The 19,593-nt window shown below is 46.2% G+C and overlaps 1 protein-coding gene across 1 annotated transcript; it reads right to left on the reverse strand.

Annotated features, from left to right (window-relative positions):
• Positions 1-411: 411 nt before the first annotated feature.
• On the reverse strand, positions 412-13,624 carry LOC105494759 (UTP11 small subunit processome component). Its single transcript, XM_011763537.3, has 8 exons — positions 13,459-13,624; positions 9,058-9,119; positions 7,381-7,483; positions 6,549-6,662; positions 5,666-5,759; positions 5,435-5,565; positions 1,384-1,494; positions 412-662 (listed from the first exon to the last, which is right to left on the reverse strand). The coding sequence occupies exons 1-8, from the start codon at positions 13,519-13,521 to the stop codon at positions 579-581; spliced, it is 762 nt and encodes a 253-aa protein (XP_011761839.1). The 5' UTR covers positions 13,522-13,624; the 3' UTR covers positions 412-578.
• Between the last annotated feature and the right edge of the window lie 5,969 nt (positions 13,625-19,593).

A 19,593-nucleotide genomic window follows, 5' to 3' on the forward strand; every position in this document is an offset into this window, starting at 1 on the left:
GGATTAGGAATGAATTAATCTATTTTCCAAATCTGCTGTAATGAGATCCTATGTTTCATAATAAAAAAAATTTTGGGCCGGGTATAGTGGCTCAACTCTGCAATCCCAGCCCGTTGGGAGACCAAGGTGGGAGTATCGCTTGAGCTCAGGAGTTCAAAACCAGCCTGGCCAACATGGCAAAACCTGGGCTCTGCATAAAATGTAAACGTTACTCAGACATGGTGGCACACGTCTGTAGTACTAGCTACTCAAGAGGCTGAGGCAGGAAGATCACTTGAGCCCAGGAGTTCAAAGTTACAGTGAGCCATGATCACACACTGCACTTCCAGCCTGGCAACAAAGACCCTATCTCAAAGGAAAAAAAAAAATTATGTATATAAAAATAAGACTAATTTCACAAACCAAAAACAATTACAGAAGAGAGGGAGATTTAATGTTGTCCATAGAAAGACATTAAATGTCAGACTGACAATTTAGTTATGGTTACAAACCATGCCATTTGGACTAATGGAATTTGAAGTTACTAGAAAAAGACAACAGATTTTTGATGCAGAATGACGAGGCTTATCTATAACATGTCAACGTTTTCGACGACTCTGAAATTTATAAATAGCTGGCGAGTTCACCGTTTCTTTCTTCACCTTCACTTTCTGAGTTTTATCCTACAAAAGAGTAAAAAGGTAATCAGTAAAGAGAAAGAAATGGTTTTGTAAAATCGAAAGGTTAATAAACTACCTATTAGCAGCCCTTTTCAAAGTTGAGAACACACAAAGCCCTACTGCCCAAGGCATCCACTGTAGGCAATGAATTAACTTCTCCCCTGGGCATCTAGAAAGTACTAGCTGTGTACAGTCCTGGGAAAATTGAAAAGAAAGGTGTTCAAGTATTTGTTTCATTTAAAATTATAATTTTAATTCTCTCACGGAACCCCAGTTGAGAAAGGCTAACCTAAATGATCTACAAAGCTAAAGAATTTGACATTTAGAGGAATGATAAGAATATGAAAGAGGCATCTTATATTCCTCAGCTCTGCTATTTAACTACACAATGTTGTCTATTTTTAAACACCAATGAGTGACATGCACTGTTTTGTTAACCTGTTTAAATGTTACGGGAGCTGCTCATAAGCTATAAAGTTCATATGCTACCCGATCCTACCCTTTGCTGTTCCAAAGCACTGACTAATAACCCCCTTATTACCTTCTTAATCAAGGCACATTTCAACACTGTCAGAGTAACAGACACTGGCTCAAACCACTGCCCCTGAGGAGCAGACATTTTCACTGGGGTTGATTTACACACAGCTGAAATCCAGTCTGAGTTAAGACCTTTACAAGAAAGAAAAGGGAAAAAAAAAAAAGGCCTAAGGCTCTCTCTCCTCACCATAAGATCTTTGCGTGTTTGAATTTTCTGAGCAATAACGAACAATTTCTTCTCTCGTTCAATCCGCTGTGTCAGGCAGTTATATTGCTTTTGCCTTTCTTTAGCTATTCGCTGGAGAAGAAACACACACATTCTCAGTGAACAATGAACAGGACAAAAATGAGTAAGAAACTGTTTCTTAATCCATTTAAGCCAACTGCATAGTTCATCAACTCCCTCCTTTCGCCAGAATCAACATAATATGGTAACAATAAAGTTACCCATTTTAGGAACATCACATTCTGCAGCTGAAAGGAACCCTGGGCCAGATGTAGTGGCTCACGCCCGTAATCCCAGCACTTTGGGAGGCTGAGGAGGCAGGGTCACTTGAGCCCAGGAGTTCAAGACCAGCGTAGGCAACATAACGAGACTCTCTCAAAAAAAAAAAAAAAATTAAAAAAGGAACCTGTAGACTATCTTATCAAAACCCGTCATTTACAAATGCAGAAAAATGAGGCCCAGAGAAGAAGTGGTCCAAGGACACATGGCTCACCTGGAGCAGAGTCAGGACTGTCCCCCTCTCACAAATCCCAGGAATCTTTCCACTACTACACTAAGCTGCTTCAACCTTTGTGTGAGTGCCACAGTCACCTGAGATGATAGCAGGAATGAATCAGTGTTGGAAACCCTACACAAAGCGAATGGAGAGCAACAGAAGAGTCCGCAACAGAAGGTCCCCAGGCAGTGTGCTGGTGCCTAAAAATCTTACCACTCAGAAAGCAGAATAATTTTTTCAGCAGAAGCTGACCAGAGAATTCTCACTGCTAATGACTCCTCAAAGATCAGTGGGGTCCTTAGGTTTTGGGAAATCATCAACCTTAGAGAAACTGATGAAAGCTCTGGGATCTTTCTTCTTTTTTTTTTTTTTTTTTTTTTTTTGAGGCAGAGTCTTGCTCTATCGCCCAGGCTGGAATGCAATGGCACGATCTCAGCTCGCTACAACCTCCGCCTCCTGGGTTCAAGCAATTCTCCTGCCTCAGCCTCCCTAGTAGATGGGATTACAGGTGCCCACCACCATGCCTGGCTAATTTTTGTATTTTTAGTAGAGACAGGATTTCACCATGTTGGCCAGGCTAGTCTCGAACTCCTGACCTCAAGCGATCCACCTACCTTGGCCTCCCAAAGTGCTGGGACTACAGGCATGAGCCACCACGCCCAGCCTGGCATCTTTCTTGAGATAAATGTACATACATGTTTGTAAAAGGTTGTGCAAGCACATACCTATCTGCACAAAATACCAGTGAGAAAGGGGGATTTTCACAGACCTCCTAAAGCTCACTCATGGGTTGTCTACCCACTCCAAGTTACAGACAAAATATCCTTGCAATCCACCCACCAGCAGTGTCTTAATAAAAATAATTTTGCAGTAAACAAAACAGAAAGAAACAACACTACTAGACAAAAATGGCAAAAATCTAAACCTCCCTAACTTCTCAAAAGCTATGCTGATGAACTATTCTACATGGAAATTTGGAATACTAATCTCTCTAGGGACTACCACAACTCTTGAGAAGTGTCAGTGACATGGCTAATTGAAAGTACACCTGCCGGGCGCGGTGGCTCAAGCCTGTAATCCCAGCACTTTGGGAGGCCGAGACGGGCGGATCACGAGGTCAGGAGATCGAGACCATCCTGGCTAACACGGTGAAACCCCGTCTCTACTAAAAAATACAAAAAAAAACTAGCCGGGCGAGGTGGCGGGCGCCTGTAGTCCCAGCTACTTGGGAGGCTGAGGCAGGAGAATGGCAGGAACCCGGGAGGCGGAGCTTGCAGTGAGCTGAGATCCGGCCACAGCACTCCAGCCTGGGTGACAGAGCGAGACTCCGTCTCAAAAAAAAATAATAATAATAAAAATTAAAAAATAAAAGAAAGTACACCTAATTGCCAGGCGCGGTGGCTCATGCCTGTAATCCCAGCACTTTGGGAGGCTGAGGCGGGTGGATCACAAGGTCAGGAGTTCAAGACCAGCCTGGCCAAAATGGTGAAACCCCGTCTCTACTAAATATACAAAAAATTAGCCAAGTGGTGATGGACGTCTGTAATCCCAGCTACTCAGGAGGCTGAGGCAGGAGAATTGCTTGAACCCAGGAGGCAGAGGTTGCAGTGAGCCGATATCATGCCACTGCCCTCCAGCCTGGGTGACAAAGTGAGACTCCGTCTCCAAAAAAAAAAAAAAAAGTACACCTAATTGACAAACAACAGGGTTATCACAAGAACACTCATGAGCAAGCTCTTTGGCTGGAAGTGTTATCTACAGAGGGAAATATTACTGGGCCTCAGACTTCAACAATTCACGGATTCTAGCACAGTCTCACAGCAGTGGTTTCAGACAGCTTTTGTTTTCGCTTTATTGCACAGACTGTCAGATTTATGGGATTACCCAATATAGTCAAACTAATTAGGGGTATTTATATTACTAAAGCAAGTTTAGCTGCCTCTGAGCTAGAGAAAACTGCTGTGAAATTAAACATTGGAAGCAAAACTGATGCGGTGTAAATGATTCAAATCAAAACAGAACAGCTGTCTGCTTGAAACACATTGACAGCATTTTTTTTTTAATGAATCAGTCAGAAGAGTTCAACTCCAGAAGGCTTTGAGGAAAAGCATGTCTTCTGCACAACCTAGTTACAGTGATGGAAAGCACCATAAGGAAAAGCCAAAACAAAATTTTTGCTACAATACACAATATGAAAGACCTTTTGGGCAGGCATGGTGGCTCACGCCTGTAATCCCAACACTTCAGGAGGCCAAGGCAGAAGGAAACACTTGAGCTCAGGAGTTTAAGACCAGCCTGGGCAACTTAGCGAGATCCCGTTTCTACAAAAAAAAAATTAAAAATTAGCTAGGCATGGTGGCACACACCTCCTGGTGTGTGTACCCAGTTGGCTGAGGCAGGACGATCGCTTAAGCCCAGAAGGTGGAGACTGCAGTGAGCCATAATCACACTATTGCACTCCAGCCTGGGTGACAGTGAGACCCTGTCTCAAAAAAAATAAAAATACACAAAGAGCTTTTGATGTGCGTATTCAATGCTAAAGGTTCAATATTGGCCAGGCGCGGTGGCTCAAGCCTGTAATCCCAGCACTTTGGGAGGCCGAGACTGGCGGATCACGAGGTCGGGAGATCGAGACCATCCTGGCTAACACAGTGAAACCCCGTCTCTACTAAAAAAGATACAAAAATATAGCCGGGCGAGGTGGTGGGCGCCTGTAGTCACAGCTACTCGGGAGGCTGAGGCAGGAGAATGGCGTGAACCTGGGAGGCGGAGCTTGCAGTGAGCTGAGATCCAGCCACTGCACTCCAGCCTGGGCGACAGAGCAAGACTCCGTCTCAAAAAAAAAAAAAAAGGTTCAGTATTAAAGTTCCAAATCCTTTAATCTTCAGTAATTCCTTTCAAGTATAAAAGCACAAAGTGCGGGTCAGAATTGGGATTCAAACTCAGGTTAAAGGCCATAACCTAAGCTTCTGACCACTATACCACACATCTTCTGATCATAGAAATCAGAGAGCCCTTCTCCACTTCCATCCCATCATCAAATCCTCCTACAAATCCACTTTTGTAAGGGAACTCATGAGTTTTCCATAAATAATTATCTGAGACCAGCCACAGTGGCTCACGCCTGTAATCCCAACACTTCAGGAGGCCAAGGCAGGTGGATCAACTGAGGTCAGGAGTTAAAGACCAGCCTGGCCAACATGGCGAAACCCCATCTCTATAAAAAATACAAAACTTAGCTGGGTGTGGTGGTGCACACCTATAGTCCCAGTTACTGGGGAGGCTGAGGCATGAGAATTGCTTGAACCCAGGAGGCGGAGTTGCAGTGAGCCAAGATCGCACCAATGCATTCCAGCCTGGGAGACAGTCAGACTCTGACTAAAAAATAAAGTAAAATAAATTTTAAAAATTCTTTTAAATGCAGTGGCAAAAAAAAAAAAAAAAAAAAAAAAACCCAAAAAAAAAACCACCTAGATTCCCCTAAACTCACATGTGAAGAACAACAGATAAAATTACCTTAAGTCCAGTCTGATTGGTAACTCCTTTCACTTTTTCTTTCTGTAAGGTCTCTATCCTGGGCCTATTAAAGACTCTGTCGACTAGCTCCGGGGCTGTTTGCAGGTGAGTTGCAACGTCAAACTGTTCAACTAAAATTCAAGACAATCCTTAAGGCACTGTCTGTTTCTAACACCAAACGACACAGACTGGCATGGTAGACTGTCCCAGAAACCTTCAAACATTTCATACCTTCCTTTTTGGTGTCAAAAAAGAACACATGCTTGTTCTGTTGCTTCCCCTGGAAATCCAGCAGATGGAGCTCTGATTTTAGTCTTTCAATTTTCTAGAACACAAAATATGGTCTCACTTTATATTAGATTCTTCTGGGGTACCAAAAAAAAAAAAACTGCAAAAGTTTAAACCATTTCACATCATTATTGCCAGCCAGCAAAGAACTTGCTTTATTCTTTTAAAGGAAAGGATCCCAACACATATCAGGTACTGGGCACTTCCCAGGATGCACTTAATCCTTGTAACAGGCCGGGCGCGGTGGCTCACGCCTGTAATCCCAGCGCTTTGGGAGGCCGAGGCGGGCGGATCACGAGGTCAGGAGATCGAGACCATCCTGGCTAACACAGTGAAACCCCATCTCTACTAAAAATACAAAAAAATTAGCCAGGCGTGGCGGCGGGCGCCTGTAGTCCCAGCTACTCCTTAGGCTGAGGCAGGAGAATGGCATGAACCCGGGAGGTGGAGCTTGCAGTGAGCCGAGATCGCGCCACTGCACTCCAGCCTGGGCGACAGAGCGAGACTCCGTCTCAAAAAAAAAAAAAAAAAAAAAAAAAATCCTTGTAACAGTCCCCTGAGACAGAAATGAGGGAAGAGCCTCAGGGAGTTGAATTTGCCCATTGTCATGAGGCTAGTAATTGGCAGTGCCAGAACTCAAACCTAGGTCTGTCTCATTTCCAAACCTGAACTCTTTCCACTCTACCATGCTAACTATACTTCTAAATCATTATTACAATCAAGTGAGATTGTAAATGCCAGAAGAAATTAACAAATACCTTGAGATTGATATATTTAAGTTTCCTTTCTTAACCAATAAAACGAATCAGAACAAAGAATGAATTACCTTAGCTTCTGCAACCCTCTTCATTTCTATATATTTGACGTCCTGAGTTCTCATCAGCTTTAGTTGTTCTGGGGTTACTTCTTCCTTAGTCTCCTTAATAATATGTACTCCATCCTAAAATCCAAATTTAAAAGATATATTCCCTATTACATTAAAAATCATTAATAAGTTGTTGGCACAGTGCATGTGCCATCAATCTAGAACAAAGACAACCATAGGCCAAGTGTGGTCACTCACACCTGTAATCCCAGCACTTTGAGAGGTCAAGATGGGCAGATCACTTGAGGTCAGGAGTTCAAGATCAGCCTGACCAACATGGTGAAACCCTTTCTCTACTAAAAATACAAAAAATTAGCTGGGCACAGTAGTGTGTGCCTGTAGTTCCAGCTACTTGGGAGGCTGAGGCACGAGAATCACTTGAACCCAGGAGGCAGAGGTTGCAGGGAGCCAAGATCACACCACTGCACTCCAGCCTGGGCGACAGAGAGACTCCATCTCAAAACAAAACACAACAAAACAAAACAAAAAAAAGACAACCAAATGCTGTATGCTAACAGCAATCCTAGACACAGGCCCCTGAGGCACACGTTCAGCGTGGCACCTCCAGTCATCCATCCTAGAACAGCTCCGGGTGTAAGATAACCCACAATCAAAGGCAGAAATGCACACTCCTCTGGAAGTAGAAGGTTTGCCTTGGACACTGACCAAGAGCACCTGGAGTAACCAGAGAAGGGTTAAATTAAGGCCAAGGATCCTTCTTCTCCATCTCCTCCCTGCCCTTATTTTCCAATGTGGGGAGCTCAAAACACCAACCAAGCCACTGGGCACTCACCTGGAGTTTAACCCGAGTCATTTTGTAGTAGAATTCATCTGGATTTTTTTCAAGAGCCTTCTTACGGAGAGCTCTGAGGTATTCCTGTTTTTTACGGTAGTCACTAAAAGACAGGTTAAATGAGGTTCATAGCAAAAAACAAAAAGATAATTTTTAAAAACCAAAACCCACAATAAGCAAACTTTACAAGCATCTAAAAGGCCACACAAAGCAAAACTCAAAAAAGCCAAAGCAAAGACTGGATCTGATGGACACTCCACTGTCACTGAGCTGAGCTCACGCTTCGCAGGGTCCACAATCTAATCAACAGTTCCTACTCCAGTGGAACCTGAAATTAACTGTCCCCAGCCCACATATGTTTCAGTGCCATTTATATCATTACAGGGAAACACCAAACAAAGTACAAATTAAAAGTCCTTAGCCAGGATATGGTGCAAGCTTGGGCACCAGATGACCACATATAACTCAGAAACTACACAGTACAGTATAGCACAATGACTAGAATCATGGACTCTGCAGCCAGACAGCATGCGTTCAAATCTGGACTTGACAACTTCTGGCTAAGTAACCTTGGATAAGTTATCAAACCATCCTGCATCCCAATTTCACTTGTAAAATGAATACGATTATAGTAACCTATCCCAGAAGGTTGTTGGGAGGGAAGAATCAGTGTAAAAATGGTAAAATATCCTAGAACACTGCCTGGCCCAATAACAACACTTAATTATCATTAGGCTTAAAATCTCTGGGACCTACAGAAACCCATTTAATCCATCACCACCATCTAGACCAGGGGCATAAGAAGGACCTCAGCTGGCCAGGCACGGTGGCTCAAGCCTGTAATCCCAGCACTTTGGGAGGCCGAGACGGGTGGATCACGAGGTCAGGAGATCGAGACCATCCTGGCTAACACAGTGAAACCCCGTCTCTACTAAAAATACAAAAACTTAGCCGGGCATGGTGGCGGGTGCCTGTAGTCCCAGCTACTCGGGAGGCTGAGGCAGGAGAATGGCGGGAACCCGGGAGGCGGAGCTTGCAGTGAGCTGAGATCCGGCCACTGCACTCCAGCCTGGGCAACAGAGCAAGACTCTATCTCAAAAAAAAAAAAAAAAAAAAAAAAAAAAGAAGAAGGACCTCAGCTGACATGTATGGCTAACAAATAATTAAGAAGTATTTTGCAAATAAAGTGCTAATAGAGAAGAAGAATGGGGATAATTGTTTTATAAAATGCTTTCAGAGTTCATTATCACCCACGCTTGGTCTCATGAATCCATCTTTCACATCTCTTCATTCCACACCACACACATGGTATGTAAGAGACTCAACAAATGGAATTTCAGATTGTATCTTGCACTTCAAGAAAACAAAGAGAAAAAAGATTCAGCTTTGGGCTCAAACACCAAGGCAGAGCCAAATCAAAGCCACTATGAGAAAATGATCTGGAACAACATAATACAAATAATTCACAATGCAACTACAGTTAAATAAATAATGATCTGCCTAAACAAAGAGAGAAATTTAGGGTCACAGAAAAAATTATCTGACAGGCTGCCAGAGCTTTGGCCATTTTATCAATGGCAGGAAATGATCCCCTGTTGGACACTCAGGCAATTCAGCTGCAGTGCAAGGAGGTTGTAAGCTTCTTGGCAGCGCCTCCACCAGAAAGACTGAACTCACTCTGCACGAAGTTTATAATCTTTCTTTTTCTCCAGCAAGCCCAGATGTTTTCGAAAGCCAGGCTAGAAGACAAAAGAAAAAACAACATTGTTTAGTTTCCTCCGCGAACACATATCCAAATCAACATGACACCTAACAGGCACAGGAGTCTCTGAAGCGCTCAGTAAATCCAGTCCTTGGAGCTAACCCATGACCCTGTCCCCTCCCCTCTCCACAACTGGGCTCTGCCCAAGGATGAGAGGGACCCTGCCAGCACCAGACAGGTCACAAGCACTGCTGTAGTAGGTTTCTTGGCCTATTAAGGACAGAGAGAGGCAACAATGACTCGGCACTAAGCAAGCAGTTGCCAGTTGTACTAAAATTACTACCAACTTAATCCAAGGGTTTATAAAATACTACAAAGGGAAAACATAGTAACAGGGAGGCAACTGTGGTAAGGGAGCTAAATTTAGAGTCTGGAGATGTGGGTTCAAATCCAAGTTTTACCTCTGAACAATCTGTGACCTTGGGCATGTCACTTAACTTCTCTGAACGGCTATTTCCTGACTGTAACATGAAAATAGTACCTCCTTCTCCGTGTCATCCTGAGGATTCAAGGAGCTCGTGTAAGTGGTAATGCCTGCACATGGCTTGACACATAGCAGCTATCCAGCATGAGTTTACTATCATTATTATACTTGTGGTACTAGGTATGAGACAAAAGTATGACAGAAAGTCCTTTCTCTGACGTAGGCTTGAAGAGCACGGAAGGTATAAGGATTAAATCTTGGTATGATCTTTCTACATACTACTATTTGTTGAGCACTTAGTATATGTCAGGGTCTTGCAATGTGCTATGCTCATTACACAATTTCATTTAATCCCCACAACAACCTTGTAAAGAAGGTGAAACAGGCACTATTGCTACCCCAGTTTTCCATAAAGAGAATGACGTTTAGAGAATGATATGCCCAAGAACACAGAACTAATAAGCAGCAGAGCCAAAACTAGAACCCATTCTCCCTGGGGCCATCACAGTAGACTGAGTCCTCTTCTGTTGCGAATAATGTTAACATTTTGGGAAATGCACACACTTCTCTAGTGTTGCAAACTTGTATAATAGGCTGGGTGCAGTGGCTCATGCTGTAATCCCAGCACTTTGGGAGGCCAAGGTGAGTGGGGCACCTGAGGTCAGGAGTTCAAGACAAGCCTGGCTAACCTGGTGAAACTCCGTCTCCACAAAAATACAACAATTAGCTGGGCATGATGGCAAGTGCCTATAATCCCAGCTATTCGGGAGGCTGAGGCGGGAGAATTGCTTGAACACGGGAGGCGGAGGTTGCAGTGGGCCAAGATCGCACCACTGCACTCCAGCCTGAGCAACAGGGCGAGACTCCGTCTCAAAAAAACAAACAAAAAAAATTTGTATAATAATAATTTGGGGCCGGGCGCGGTGGCTCACGCCTGTAATCCCAGCACTTTGGGAGGCCGAGGCGGGCGGATCACAAGGTCAGGAGATCGAGACCACGGTGAAACCCCGTCTCTACTAAAAATACAAAAAATTAGCCGGGCGCGGTTGTGGGCGCCTGTAGTCCCAGCTACTCGGGAGGCTGAGGCAGGAGAATGTCGGGAACCCGGGAGGCGGAGCTTGCAGTGAGCCGAGATCGCGCCACTGCACTCTAGCCTGGGCGACAGAGCGAGACTCCGTCTCAAAAAAAAAAAATAATAATAATAATAATAATAATAATAATTTGGGTAAGATTTTTTTTTTTTTTGAGACAGTCTTGCTGTCGCCAGGCTGGAGTGCAATGGTGCGATCTTGGCTTACTGCAACCTCCGCCTCCTGGCTTCAAGCAATTCTCCTGCCTCAGCCTCCCGAGTAGCTGGGAATACAGGTGTGCACCACCATGCCCCACTAATTTTTGTATTTTAGTAGAGACAGGGTTTCACCATGTTGGTCAGGATGGTCTCCATCTCCTGACCTTGGCCTTCCAAAGTGCTGCAGTTACAGGCGTGAGCCACTGCGCCCAGCCTAATTTGGGTAGGATTTTTAACAGTCATCTTTCTCATCTTTTATCCTTCAAGTGATGCAATAAATAGCTATTTAAGGCCAAGCTCACATGTGCAATCCCAGCACTTTGGGAGGCTGAGATGAGCAGATCACTTGAGCCCAGAAGTTCGAGACCAACCTGGGCAACACAGTGAGACCTCATCTCCACAAATTAAAAAAATAAAATAAAATTAGCTGGGTGTCACAGTACACGTCTGTGGTCCCTGCTACTCAGGAAGCTGAGGCAAAAGAATGGCTTGAGTGAGTGGGTCGAGCCTGAAGTGAGTCGTGATTGCCCCACTGCACTCCAGCCTTGGCAACAGAGGGAGACACTATCTCAAAAAAATAAGTAAAATAACACCAAACCTCCCCTAATAATTTTAACTTTAATTACAGCAGACAAAGGGAGGTTGACAGAGTAGAGAAAGTAAGCTAAAGGGTCAAAAGAGCAACAACATGAGGTGAGGCAGAACTCTTGAAATCTCTCATGTCCACCTGAATGTACACCCGCATTACAGAAGGAAACCTGGTATTGGATCTAAAACAGTTTACGTAATAACACATACACCTTTCATATAAAATATCTTCAGTAGCTCCCCCACTGCCCTACTGAAGGATCTACAGGATAAAGTCCAAACGACTCAAATATGGAACGTTTGTGTCAATGGTTTACCCACATTTTCAGGATGGCCTTTTTCTCACCTCTTCCACATAGGCCTTCCATTCCTACTCAGCCATGGCCATGCCATGTCCACAGCCAGCTTTGAAAGCCCTCTGTTTTCTCTGCTAATCCAGTTCCACTACTTACAACTGTGACTTTGGATATACTATTCAATCTTAATCTTTAAGCAACAGATTCCTCATTTGTAAAATGCAGGGCTGTGCCTAGCATATAGTAAGTGCTCAAAAGGTGATAGTTTTGGCCAGGTGCAGGGGCTCATGCCTGTAATCTCAGCACTTTGGGAGGCCAAGGTGTGTGGATCACCTGAGGTCAGGAGTTCGAGACTAGCCTGGACAACCTGACAAAACCCCATCTCTACTAAAAATACAAAAATTAGCAGGGCATGGTAGTGCGTACCTACAGTCCCAGCTACTCGGGAGGCTGAGACAGGAGAATCGCTTGAACCCGGGAGTCGGAGGTTGTAGTGAGGCGAGATTGTACCACTGCACTCCAACCGGGGCAACAGAGCAAGACCCCATCTCAAAAAAAAAAAAGTTTGATATATGCTATTAAGCAGGAAGACTGAACTGTAGTTAAGAGGCCTTAGTTCGGCCGGGCGCGGTGGCTCAAGCCTGTAATCCCAGCACTTTGGGAGGCCGAGGCGGGCGGATCACAAGGTCAGGAGATCGAGACCACGGTGAAACCCCGTCTCTACTAAAAATACAAAAAATTAGCCGGGCGCGGTGGCGGGCGCCTGTAGTCCCAGCTACTCAGGAGGCTGAGGCAGGAGAATGGCGGGAACCCGGGAGGCGGAGCTTGCAGTGAGCCGAGATCGCGCCACTGCACTCCAGCCTGGGCAACAGCGTGAGACTCCGTCTCAAAAAAAAAAAAAAAAAAAAAAGAGGCCTTAGTTCTATCCCATCAGTCAGCTGCACAACTCTTTCCTCTCTCTTCCTCATCTGTAAAATTAAGAGGGAGCACACACGTATGCTAAGGGCCTTTCTGAATCAGATATTAAGCACGGGATTCCTGACAGTGTTTCAATTGATTCTGCATATAAGCTTATTTCTACTCAACCTCCCTACACAGACGCACCCACCATAGAAATCCTAGAACTGTTTACTCTGCCTGAATCTGGTGTTTGTAACTGGACAAGTCATCACTCTGGACCTCAGTTTCCTCATCTGTATAATGGGAATGGAAAAGGCCAACATTAAGGGGTAAGACATAAACAAATAGCACATGTGGCAGATCTTCATGAACCACAAGCCCAGTGTGATGATGATAACACATTAGTAAGGACAGTCTCTTCGGTCAGGACCCCCATATGCAGCAGGCGGAGCTGAGCATTAGACATGGGATCCAATTTCAGCCCGGCAGTTTTGCCTATATGAGCTCTAGACCTCAACTCCTCAGAAAAGGCCAGGCACTTGACAGGCATTATCTTACTCAATCACCACACTGAAATCTTCCAGAGTAGGTTTTATATCCCCAAGGAAAGGGGTGCAACCCTGCTCTTCCTAGAACGGAAACGACAAATCCCCTCCACTCGTTCCCACGAAGCTCCGCCCCAGACACACCAGCGTCATTAGCATACATTTGCGTGCATTTATATACAGTTTGGACCCGGATCCCACAGTGGCGACAGGGTTGGGGAGAGAGTAACACATGGCGACAAGGGCCAGCACTCGTGGGGCCTGTGTGGTCCTACCTGGCTTCGCTCTCGGTGTTCCCGCTGCCGGGACTTAGCCGCCTTTCGAAAAGCCGCCGCCATCTCTATGCAGCCTTGGAAAAACTCACTGGACAACGCCGGATCCGCACTGCCTCTGCCGCCGAATCCACTAATTCCTACCGGAAACAGGCCTAGCCCCCCGTGGTTTAGAACAGCCCACTTCCTCTAAGCAACCTATCCGGAGCCGGTTTTCCGGATGTACGCCATCCAACACAGGCAGTCACCGCAGGCTGCTTCTGGGAAGTGTAGTTTCCTAGATCTAGTCTCGTGACTCTCCAAGAACCAGTTCTTATTCGCTAGCGCCTCTCCACGCTACCCAGATCTCGCCTTCGCGCTCGGTCCGCGTGGGCACTTGGGAACACGTGGCTGGCACTGGTCTCCGTCTGAGCTGGGCTCGGAGTGTGCGCATGTGCGGTCACTTACGGCTCGGCACGGGTTGCTGTATTTAGGCGGTATGTTTAAAGCTAGAGCAGTTTAAAGCGGATTTTAGGATTTAACAGTGTTGGGGCTGGCCGGGGGCGGTGGCTCACGCCTGTAATCCCAGCACTTTGGGAGGCCGAGGCAGGCGGGTCACGAGGTCAAGAGTTCGAGACCAGCCTGACCAACATGATGAAACCCTGTCACTCCTTAAAAAAAAGTATACAAAAATTAGCTGGGCGTGGTGGCGTGCACCTGTAATCCTAGCTACTCGGGAGGCTGAGGCAGGAGAATCACTTGAACCTGGGAGGCAGAGGTTGCAGTGAGCGGAGATTGCGCCATTACACTCCAGCCTGGGCAATAGAGTGAGACTTCGTCTCAAAAAACAACAACAACAAAAAAAACAGTGTTGGTGCTCAGGACACGCCACTCCAAAATATGACTGTGGGAGGCCAGAATATGCCACCCCAAAATATATATTTCTCTGGCTTATTTTTTTCAGCTGGTTATGCTGAGAAACTGCAGACACGGGAGTTGCTCTGAAAAGCTGTCCTTCCTTTTGTAGAAATAAATTTACACCTACAAAGGAAATCTACATTTTTAGTGAGGTATCTGTGTCAAGAAGAGGACTGACAACTATTACTTCCTGAGAAATTTTATCTCCGTAACAGGACATTTCTTCCCCTCACCTTCCCATAATTTGTGTTGCCACCGGCCCCCAGAGGCTCCATGCCACTATTCTTTTCTGTGACTCAGGACATTATATAAACGTCATTCATCTGACCTGTCCATTTTTTGCTCCTCTACAACAGTGTACTGGAAAAAACATTCTATAGAGAGACAAGAGACCTTAAAACCATACCTGGCTCTGCCACTCACTTACAGGTTGTGTGATTTTTGGCAGGTTTCTTGACTTTAATGAGCATCATTTTTCTCAAGCATAAAATGAGGATAATAATAACATGCACTTCTTGCCTCATATTGCTGTCAAGAGCTCACAGTTGAACTGAGGAGTCATATCTGTAAAGAGCATAGAAGGGAATCACCCAATGACAATAGCTATAAAGTTCTGAGTCCCTCACATCCCCAAGGGAATGGCTGGTTGACGATACGAGAATCAGAGGCAGTACAAGGTAATGACCCATGAGGTGTGTTCTGATGCCACCCCAGTCAAGGTGAAGTTCGATTCACTGAGCCTCCATCTCCCCATCTTGAGGTAATAATAATACTATACCCACAGGACTGTTTTGATGATGAAATGAAATATGTTTAAAGTGCTTAATGCTGTTTTTATTCCTTAGCAAGTTCACAATAAAATGGAGTTACTATTGTTATTTTTATTATTACTAAACCTGCTTTTAAGTTTAGAGAGAGGATTGGGCACAGTAGAGCGTTCCAGAGGCATTTGGTTTCTTTTCCACCACATGAAACAGGGTGTATAATTGCACCCATTTCTCATGACAGGGGTAACTCCTCTAGCTCAGGAGCTCTAGGGAAATCCTCTCCTTAGTCCCCAGAAATGCCAGTCCAGTCGACCAGTGGGTATGAAAGAGCTGAAAGTATGAGTTTGAGCCTTGCCCATTTAGGGCCTCCTGCATTAACAAAATTCCATCTCATGTATCACTTATCATTGGAAGACAAGGCCCTTTATAATCTGCCCATGCTCACCTTTCCAGCCTCATTTCCATTAAGAAGACGAGCTATCAGGCAGGGTGACTAGGTGGCAGCCCCAGCCACTCCTGCCTCTTCCCCTGAAGAAGGCACTGGGTAACCAGTATACCCAAGAGAAGCTAGCTCTGTACATTAGACAGGGGGACCCTGGTGTCAGCCCTGGCTTTATATCTATCACCTATTGTCTTGTGATTTGAGGCTATGATGTCAAACTCTGAGCTTGTCTTACTCTGTCAAATGGTGATGATGATGATAATAATAATAACCACCTCATCTATTTTTTGTGAGGACAGAAGGAGGTAATGAGTACCACATGGCATGGTGCCCTTCACACAGTCAACATTTAACTACATTAATTCTTGCTCTGCCCTTCCCACTTCCCAAGCTCTGTGAAAGTCACTTACTTATTTCACCCTCTCCACCCACAAATTCAGTGTCCAGCTTGGGGTCACAAGGAAAGTTTCTAGGCGGCCAGGCACAGTGGCTCATGGTTGTAATCACAGCATATTGGGAGGCTGACGCGGGCAGATCACTTGAGGTCAGGAGTTCGAGACCAGCCTGGCCAACATGGTGAAACTCCGTCTCCACTAAAAATACAATTTGGAAGAGGTTATCTACAAAGCCTTGAGGCCTTCAAGGGCTCTAGGCAGCCAGTAAGTAAGAGTGAGCAATACACCCAGAGAAGAAAGGCTGTGTTCTCACTAGGGGGAAGGAGGGCCTGTGATTACAGGCATCAGAGAGTGATTCAGCACCCAGAGGAAACCATGAGAGGCCTGTCAGTAGCCACCCAGGGCCTCCTTTTGAAAACCCTTGCAGAGTGAAAAAACAGCAGGGGTGTCCTAAGCATGAGATAAAGAAGAGTGTGTGGGGACCTCTAGGGTGAGTGAGGGACAACAGGATCCTACTCACCCAAGGCCAGTCATCCAGCTCTCAGGCTTTGCTTCCAGCCCCAGTTCAGACACACCTGTTTCCCAGGGAGGGGGAAGGACAGATAGGGAACAGGAACAGGGAGTCCATGTGGTTGATCCCTGGACTTCCCTGGGGCACGTCCTCTTGGGCCAACGAAAATAGAGTGAGCAGGGAAATGTGAGCCTACTGGGGAGTGGAAATTGAGACAGGGAGACACAGCTTCACTGTGGGAGGCTTGCCCCTAGGCCGGTTTCCCTAGCCCAGGTGGCCCAAGCAGAGAGCTAACTTTCTCTGGCCCCCAGACTCCAAGTCCAAGTAGCTGAACCTTAACATTTGACCATGAAAAGGGGGACTGTCCCCACATACTGACAACCTATTGTGTGCTCTCATCCAATCCTTACAACAATGCTGTGAGGCAGACTTTTCACAGTGAGAAGACTGAGGTTTACAGAGAATGAATGACTACAGATACTAGAGCCTAATGGTGAAGCTCGTTTTTGGCATAGGGCACTACCACTTCTGACTGTCTAGATTTGATTTTTTTTTTTTTTTCCGAGACAGAGTCTTGCTCTGTCGCCCAGGCTGGAGTGCAGTGGCGCGATCTTGGCTCACTGTAACCTCCTCCTCCTGGGTTCGAGCGATTCTCCTGCCTCAGCCTCCCAAGTAGCTGGGATTGCAGGCGCCCACCCCCACGATCAGCTAATTTTGTATTCTTAGTAGAGGCAGGGTTTCACCACGTTGGCCAGGCTGGTCTCAAACTCTTGACTTCGTGATCCGCCTGCCTCAGCCTCCCAAAGTGCTGGGATTACAAGCGTGAGCCACCACGCCCAGTTGATTTGATTTTTTTCTAATAGAGATGGGGGTCTCACTATGTTGCCAGATCTGGTCTTTTTTTTTTTTTTTTTTTTCAGACAGAGTCTCACTCTGTCACCCAGGCTGGAGTGCAGTGGCTCACTGCAAGCTCCGCCTCCCGGATTCACACCATCCTCCTGCCTCAGCCTCCAGAATGGCTGGGACTACAGGCGCCCGCTACCACGCCTGGCTAATTTTTTGTATTTTTAGGAGAGACGGGGTTTCACAGTGTTAGCCAGGATGGTCTCGATCTCCTGACCTCGTGATCCGCCTGCCTTGGCCTCCCAAAATCCTGGGATTACAGGTGTGAGCCATCGCGCCTGGCCCAGATCTGGTCTTAAACTGTTGGGCTCAAGCAATCCTCCTGCCTCAGCCTCCCAAAGTGCTGGGATTACAGGCAAGAGCCACCATGCCCAGCCAACCATCGGAATTTGTATCCTAGCTTTGCCATTATTACCTGTGTCACCCTTGCCAGGTTACTTAATCTCTCTGTGCCTCCATTTTCTCATCTTTAAAATGAGGATGAAAATATATATTTAGGCCAGGAGTAGTGGCTCATGCCTGTAATCCCAGCACTTTGTGGGACTGAGGCAAGAGGATCGCTTGAGCTCAGGAGTTCAAGACCAGCCTGGGCAACTTAATAAGACCCCTGCCTCTACAAAAAATTTAAATTAAAATAAATTAGCTGGGTGTGGTGGCCCACGCCTGTAGTCCCAGCTACTTGGGAGACTGAGGTAGGAGGATCACTTGAGCCCAGGAGGTTAAGGTTACAGTGAGCTGTGATTGCACCGCTGCACTCCAGCCTGGGTGACAGAGCAACACACTGTCTCAAAAACAAACAAATATATATGCACATATATCTAATAAAGTTATTGAATAATCACTTTAATATATGTAAAGTGTTTAGGAGTGGTGCAAAGAAAGAACTCAGTAAGTACTGGCTCTCATTAAGACTATTTAGGAGAGATTAGAGCCATGCATCAAGAACAGAGATTCCAATACTCTGCCTTTTATCAGGCCCCTTCTGTACTCACTCATTTCCCCTTGCTTTCTGAAGGCTCCCCACCTTTGCGCTCCCGTCCCCCAGAGCTGACCTCCTCTTGGTACCCACTCCACCAAGGCTGAGTAGTCTTCACTGCACTCCCCTGGACTGGGAGTCCCTTACACCTGCCAGATACATCCCAGAGAGGCCGGGCATGGTGGCTCATGCCTGTGATCCCAGCACTTTGGGAGGCTGGGGCAGGCAGATCACATCACAAGGTCAGGAGTTTGAGACCATCCTGGCCAATATGGTGAAACCCCGTCTCTACTAAAAATACAAAAAAAATTAGCTGGGTGTGATGGTGCGTGCCTGCAGTCCCAGCTACTCGGGAGGCTGAGGCAGAAGAATCGCTTGAACCTAGGAGGTGGAGGTTGTATTGAGCCGAGATTGCGCCACTGTACTCCGGCCTGGGTGACAGAGCAAGCCTCTGTCTCAAAAAAAAGAAAAAGAAAAAAAAAATCCCAGAGAAAGGCCCCATCCATGGGCTGGATGCTCACTGCCTGGACTCCAGATAACAGGTGCCTGTGATACAAACCAAGGATGTTAGACGGGCATACATACTGAAGCAGTGTCTGCTATCCATTCATTCATCAGATGTTTATTATGTGCCGGATATTGAAGTAAGTACTGAGAAGGCTGTGGGGAACAAAACGGAGCCCTGCCTTCATGGCTCTTACCATTTAGGCAACAACAGCAATAATAAGCAATAATTTAATTTTGAAAGGAAACCAGGCCTGGAGGGTGACTTGGGACCCAGGAACCCAGGCATGACACAGAGATGGGAGGGAAAGGTTCTCAGGAGTCCCAGCCTGGGAGGGTGTTAGTTCCTCTGTGAGAGCTCCGCTGCACCCAGCCTGGGGTGTGGGGAGGCCTCTGTGGGCACCTGAATCTTCACTCTAGACGCTAAGGTTATTCCAGGGTTGGTTTGTTGTCTCTTGTTTCCACTAACAGCACAGTAGAGCCTCCTGCCTCCCTCCCTCCCCCACCCCTTCCAGACCGAGGCTATTTATTCCTAGTGACAAGCCTGAGGATCCCAGGGGGGGTGGCCTCAAGGACCTGGAGGGGCCTCGTGTCCCTAGCAGGCGCCAGTCCTCCCTCACGGACACAGGGAGGAAGCCAGAGGTTTAGACACTGCAGAGGTCCCCTCCCCTCTCCTCCACCACCCCTGCAGTGCCCCATCCTCTCACACTCCTCACACCCCACCCTAGAAGCCCAAAGATCAT

Source organism: Macaca nemestrina, chromosome 1, assembly GCF_043159975.1.
Source record: "Macaca nemestrina isolate mMacNem1 chromosome 1, mMacNem.hap1, whole genome shotgun sequence".
Lineage (NCBI taxonomy): Eukaryota > Metazoa > Chordata > Mammalia > Primates > Cercopithecidae > Macaca > Macaca nemestrina.

Coding starts and splice junctions, on each gene's coding strand:
- LOC105494759 (XM_011763537.3), bottom strand. CDS start 13,521: ATGGCGGCGGCTTTTCGAAAGGCGGCTAAGTCCCGGCAGCGGGAACAC. Junction 9,120..13,458: donor AACACCGAGAGCGAAGCCAG/GTAGGACCACAC, acceptor TTTGTCTTCTAG/CCTGGCTTTCGAAAACATCT. Junction 663..1,383: donor AAACACGCAAAGATCTTATG/GTGAGGAGAGAG, acceptor ACTCTTTTGTAG/GATAAAACTCAGAAAGTGAA.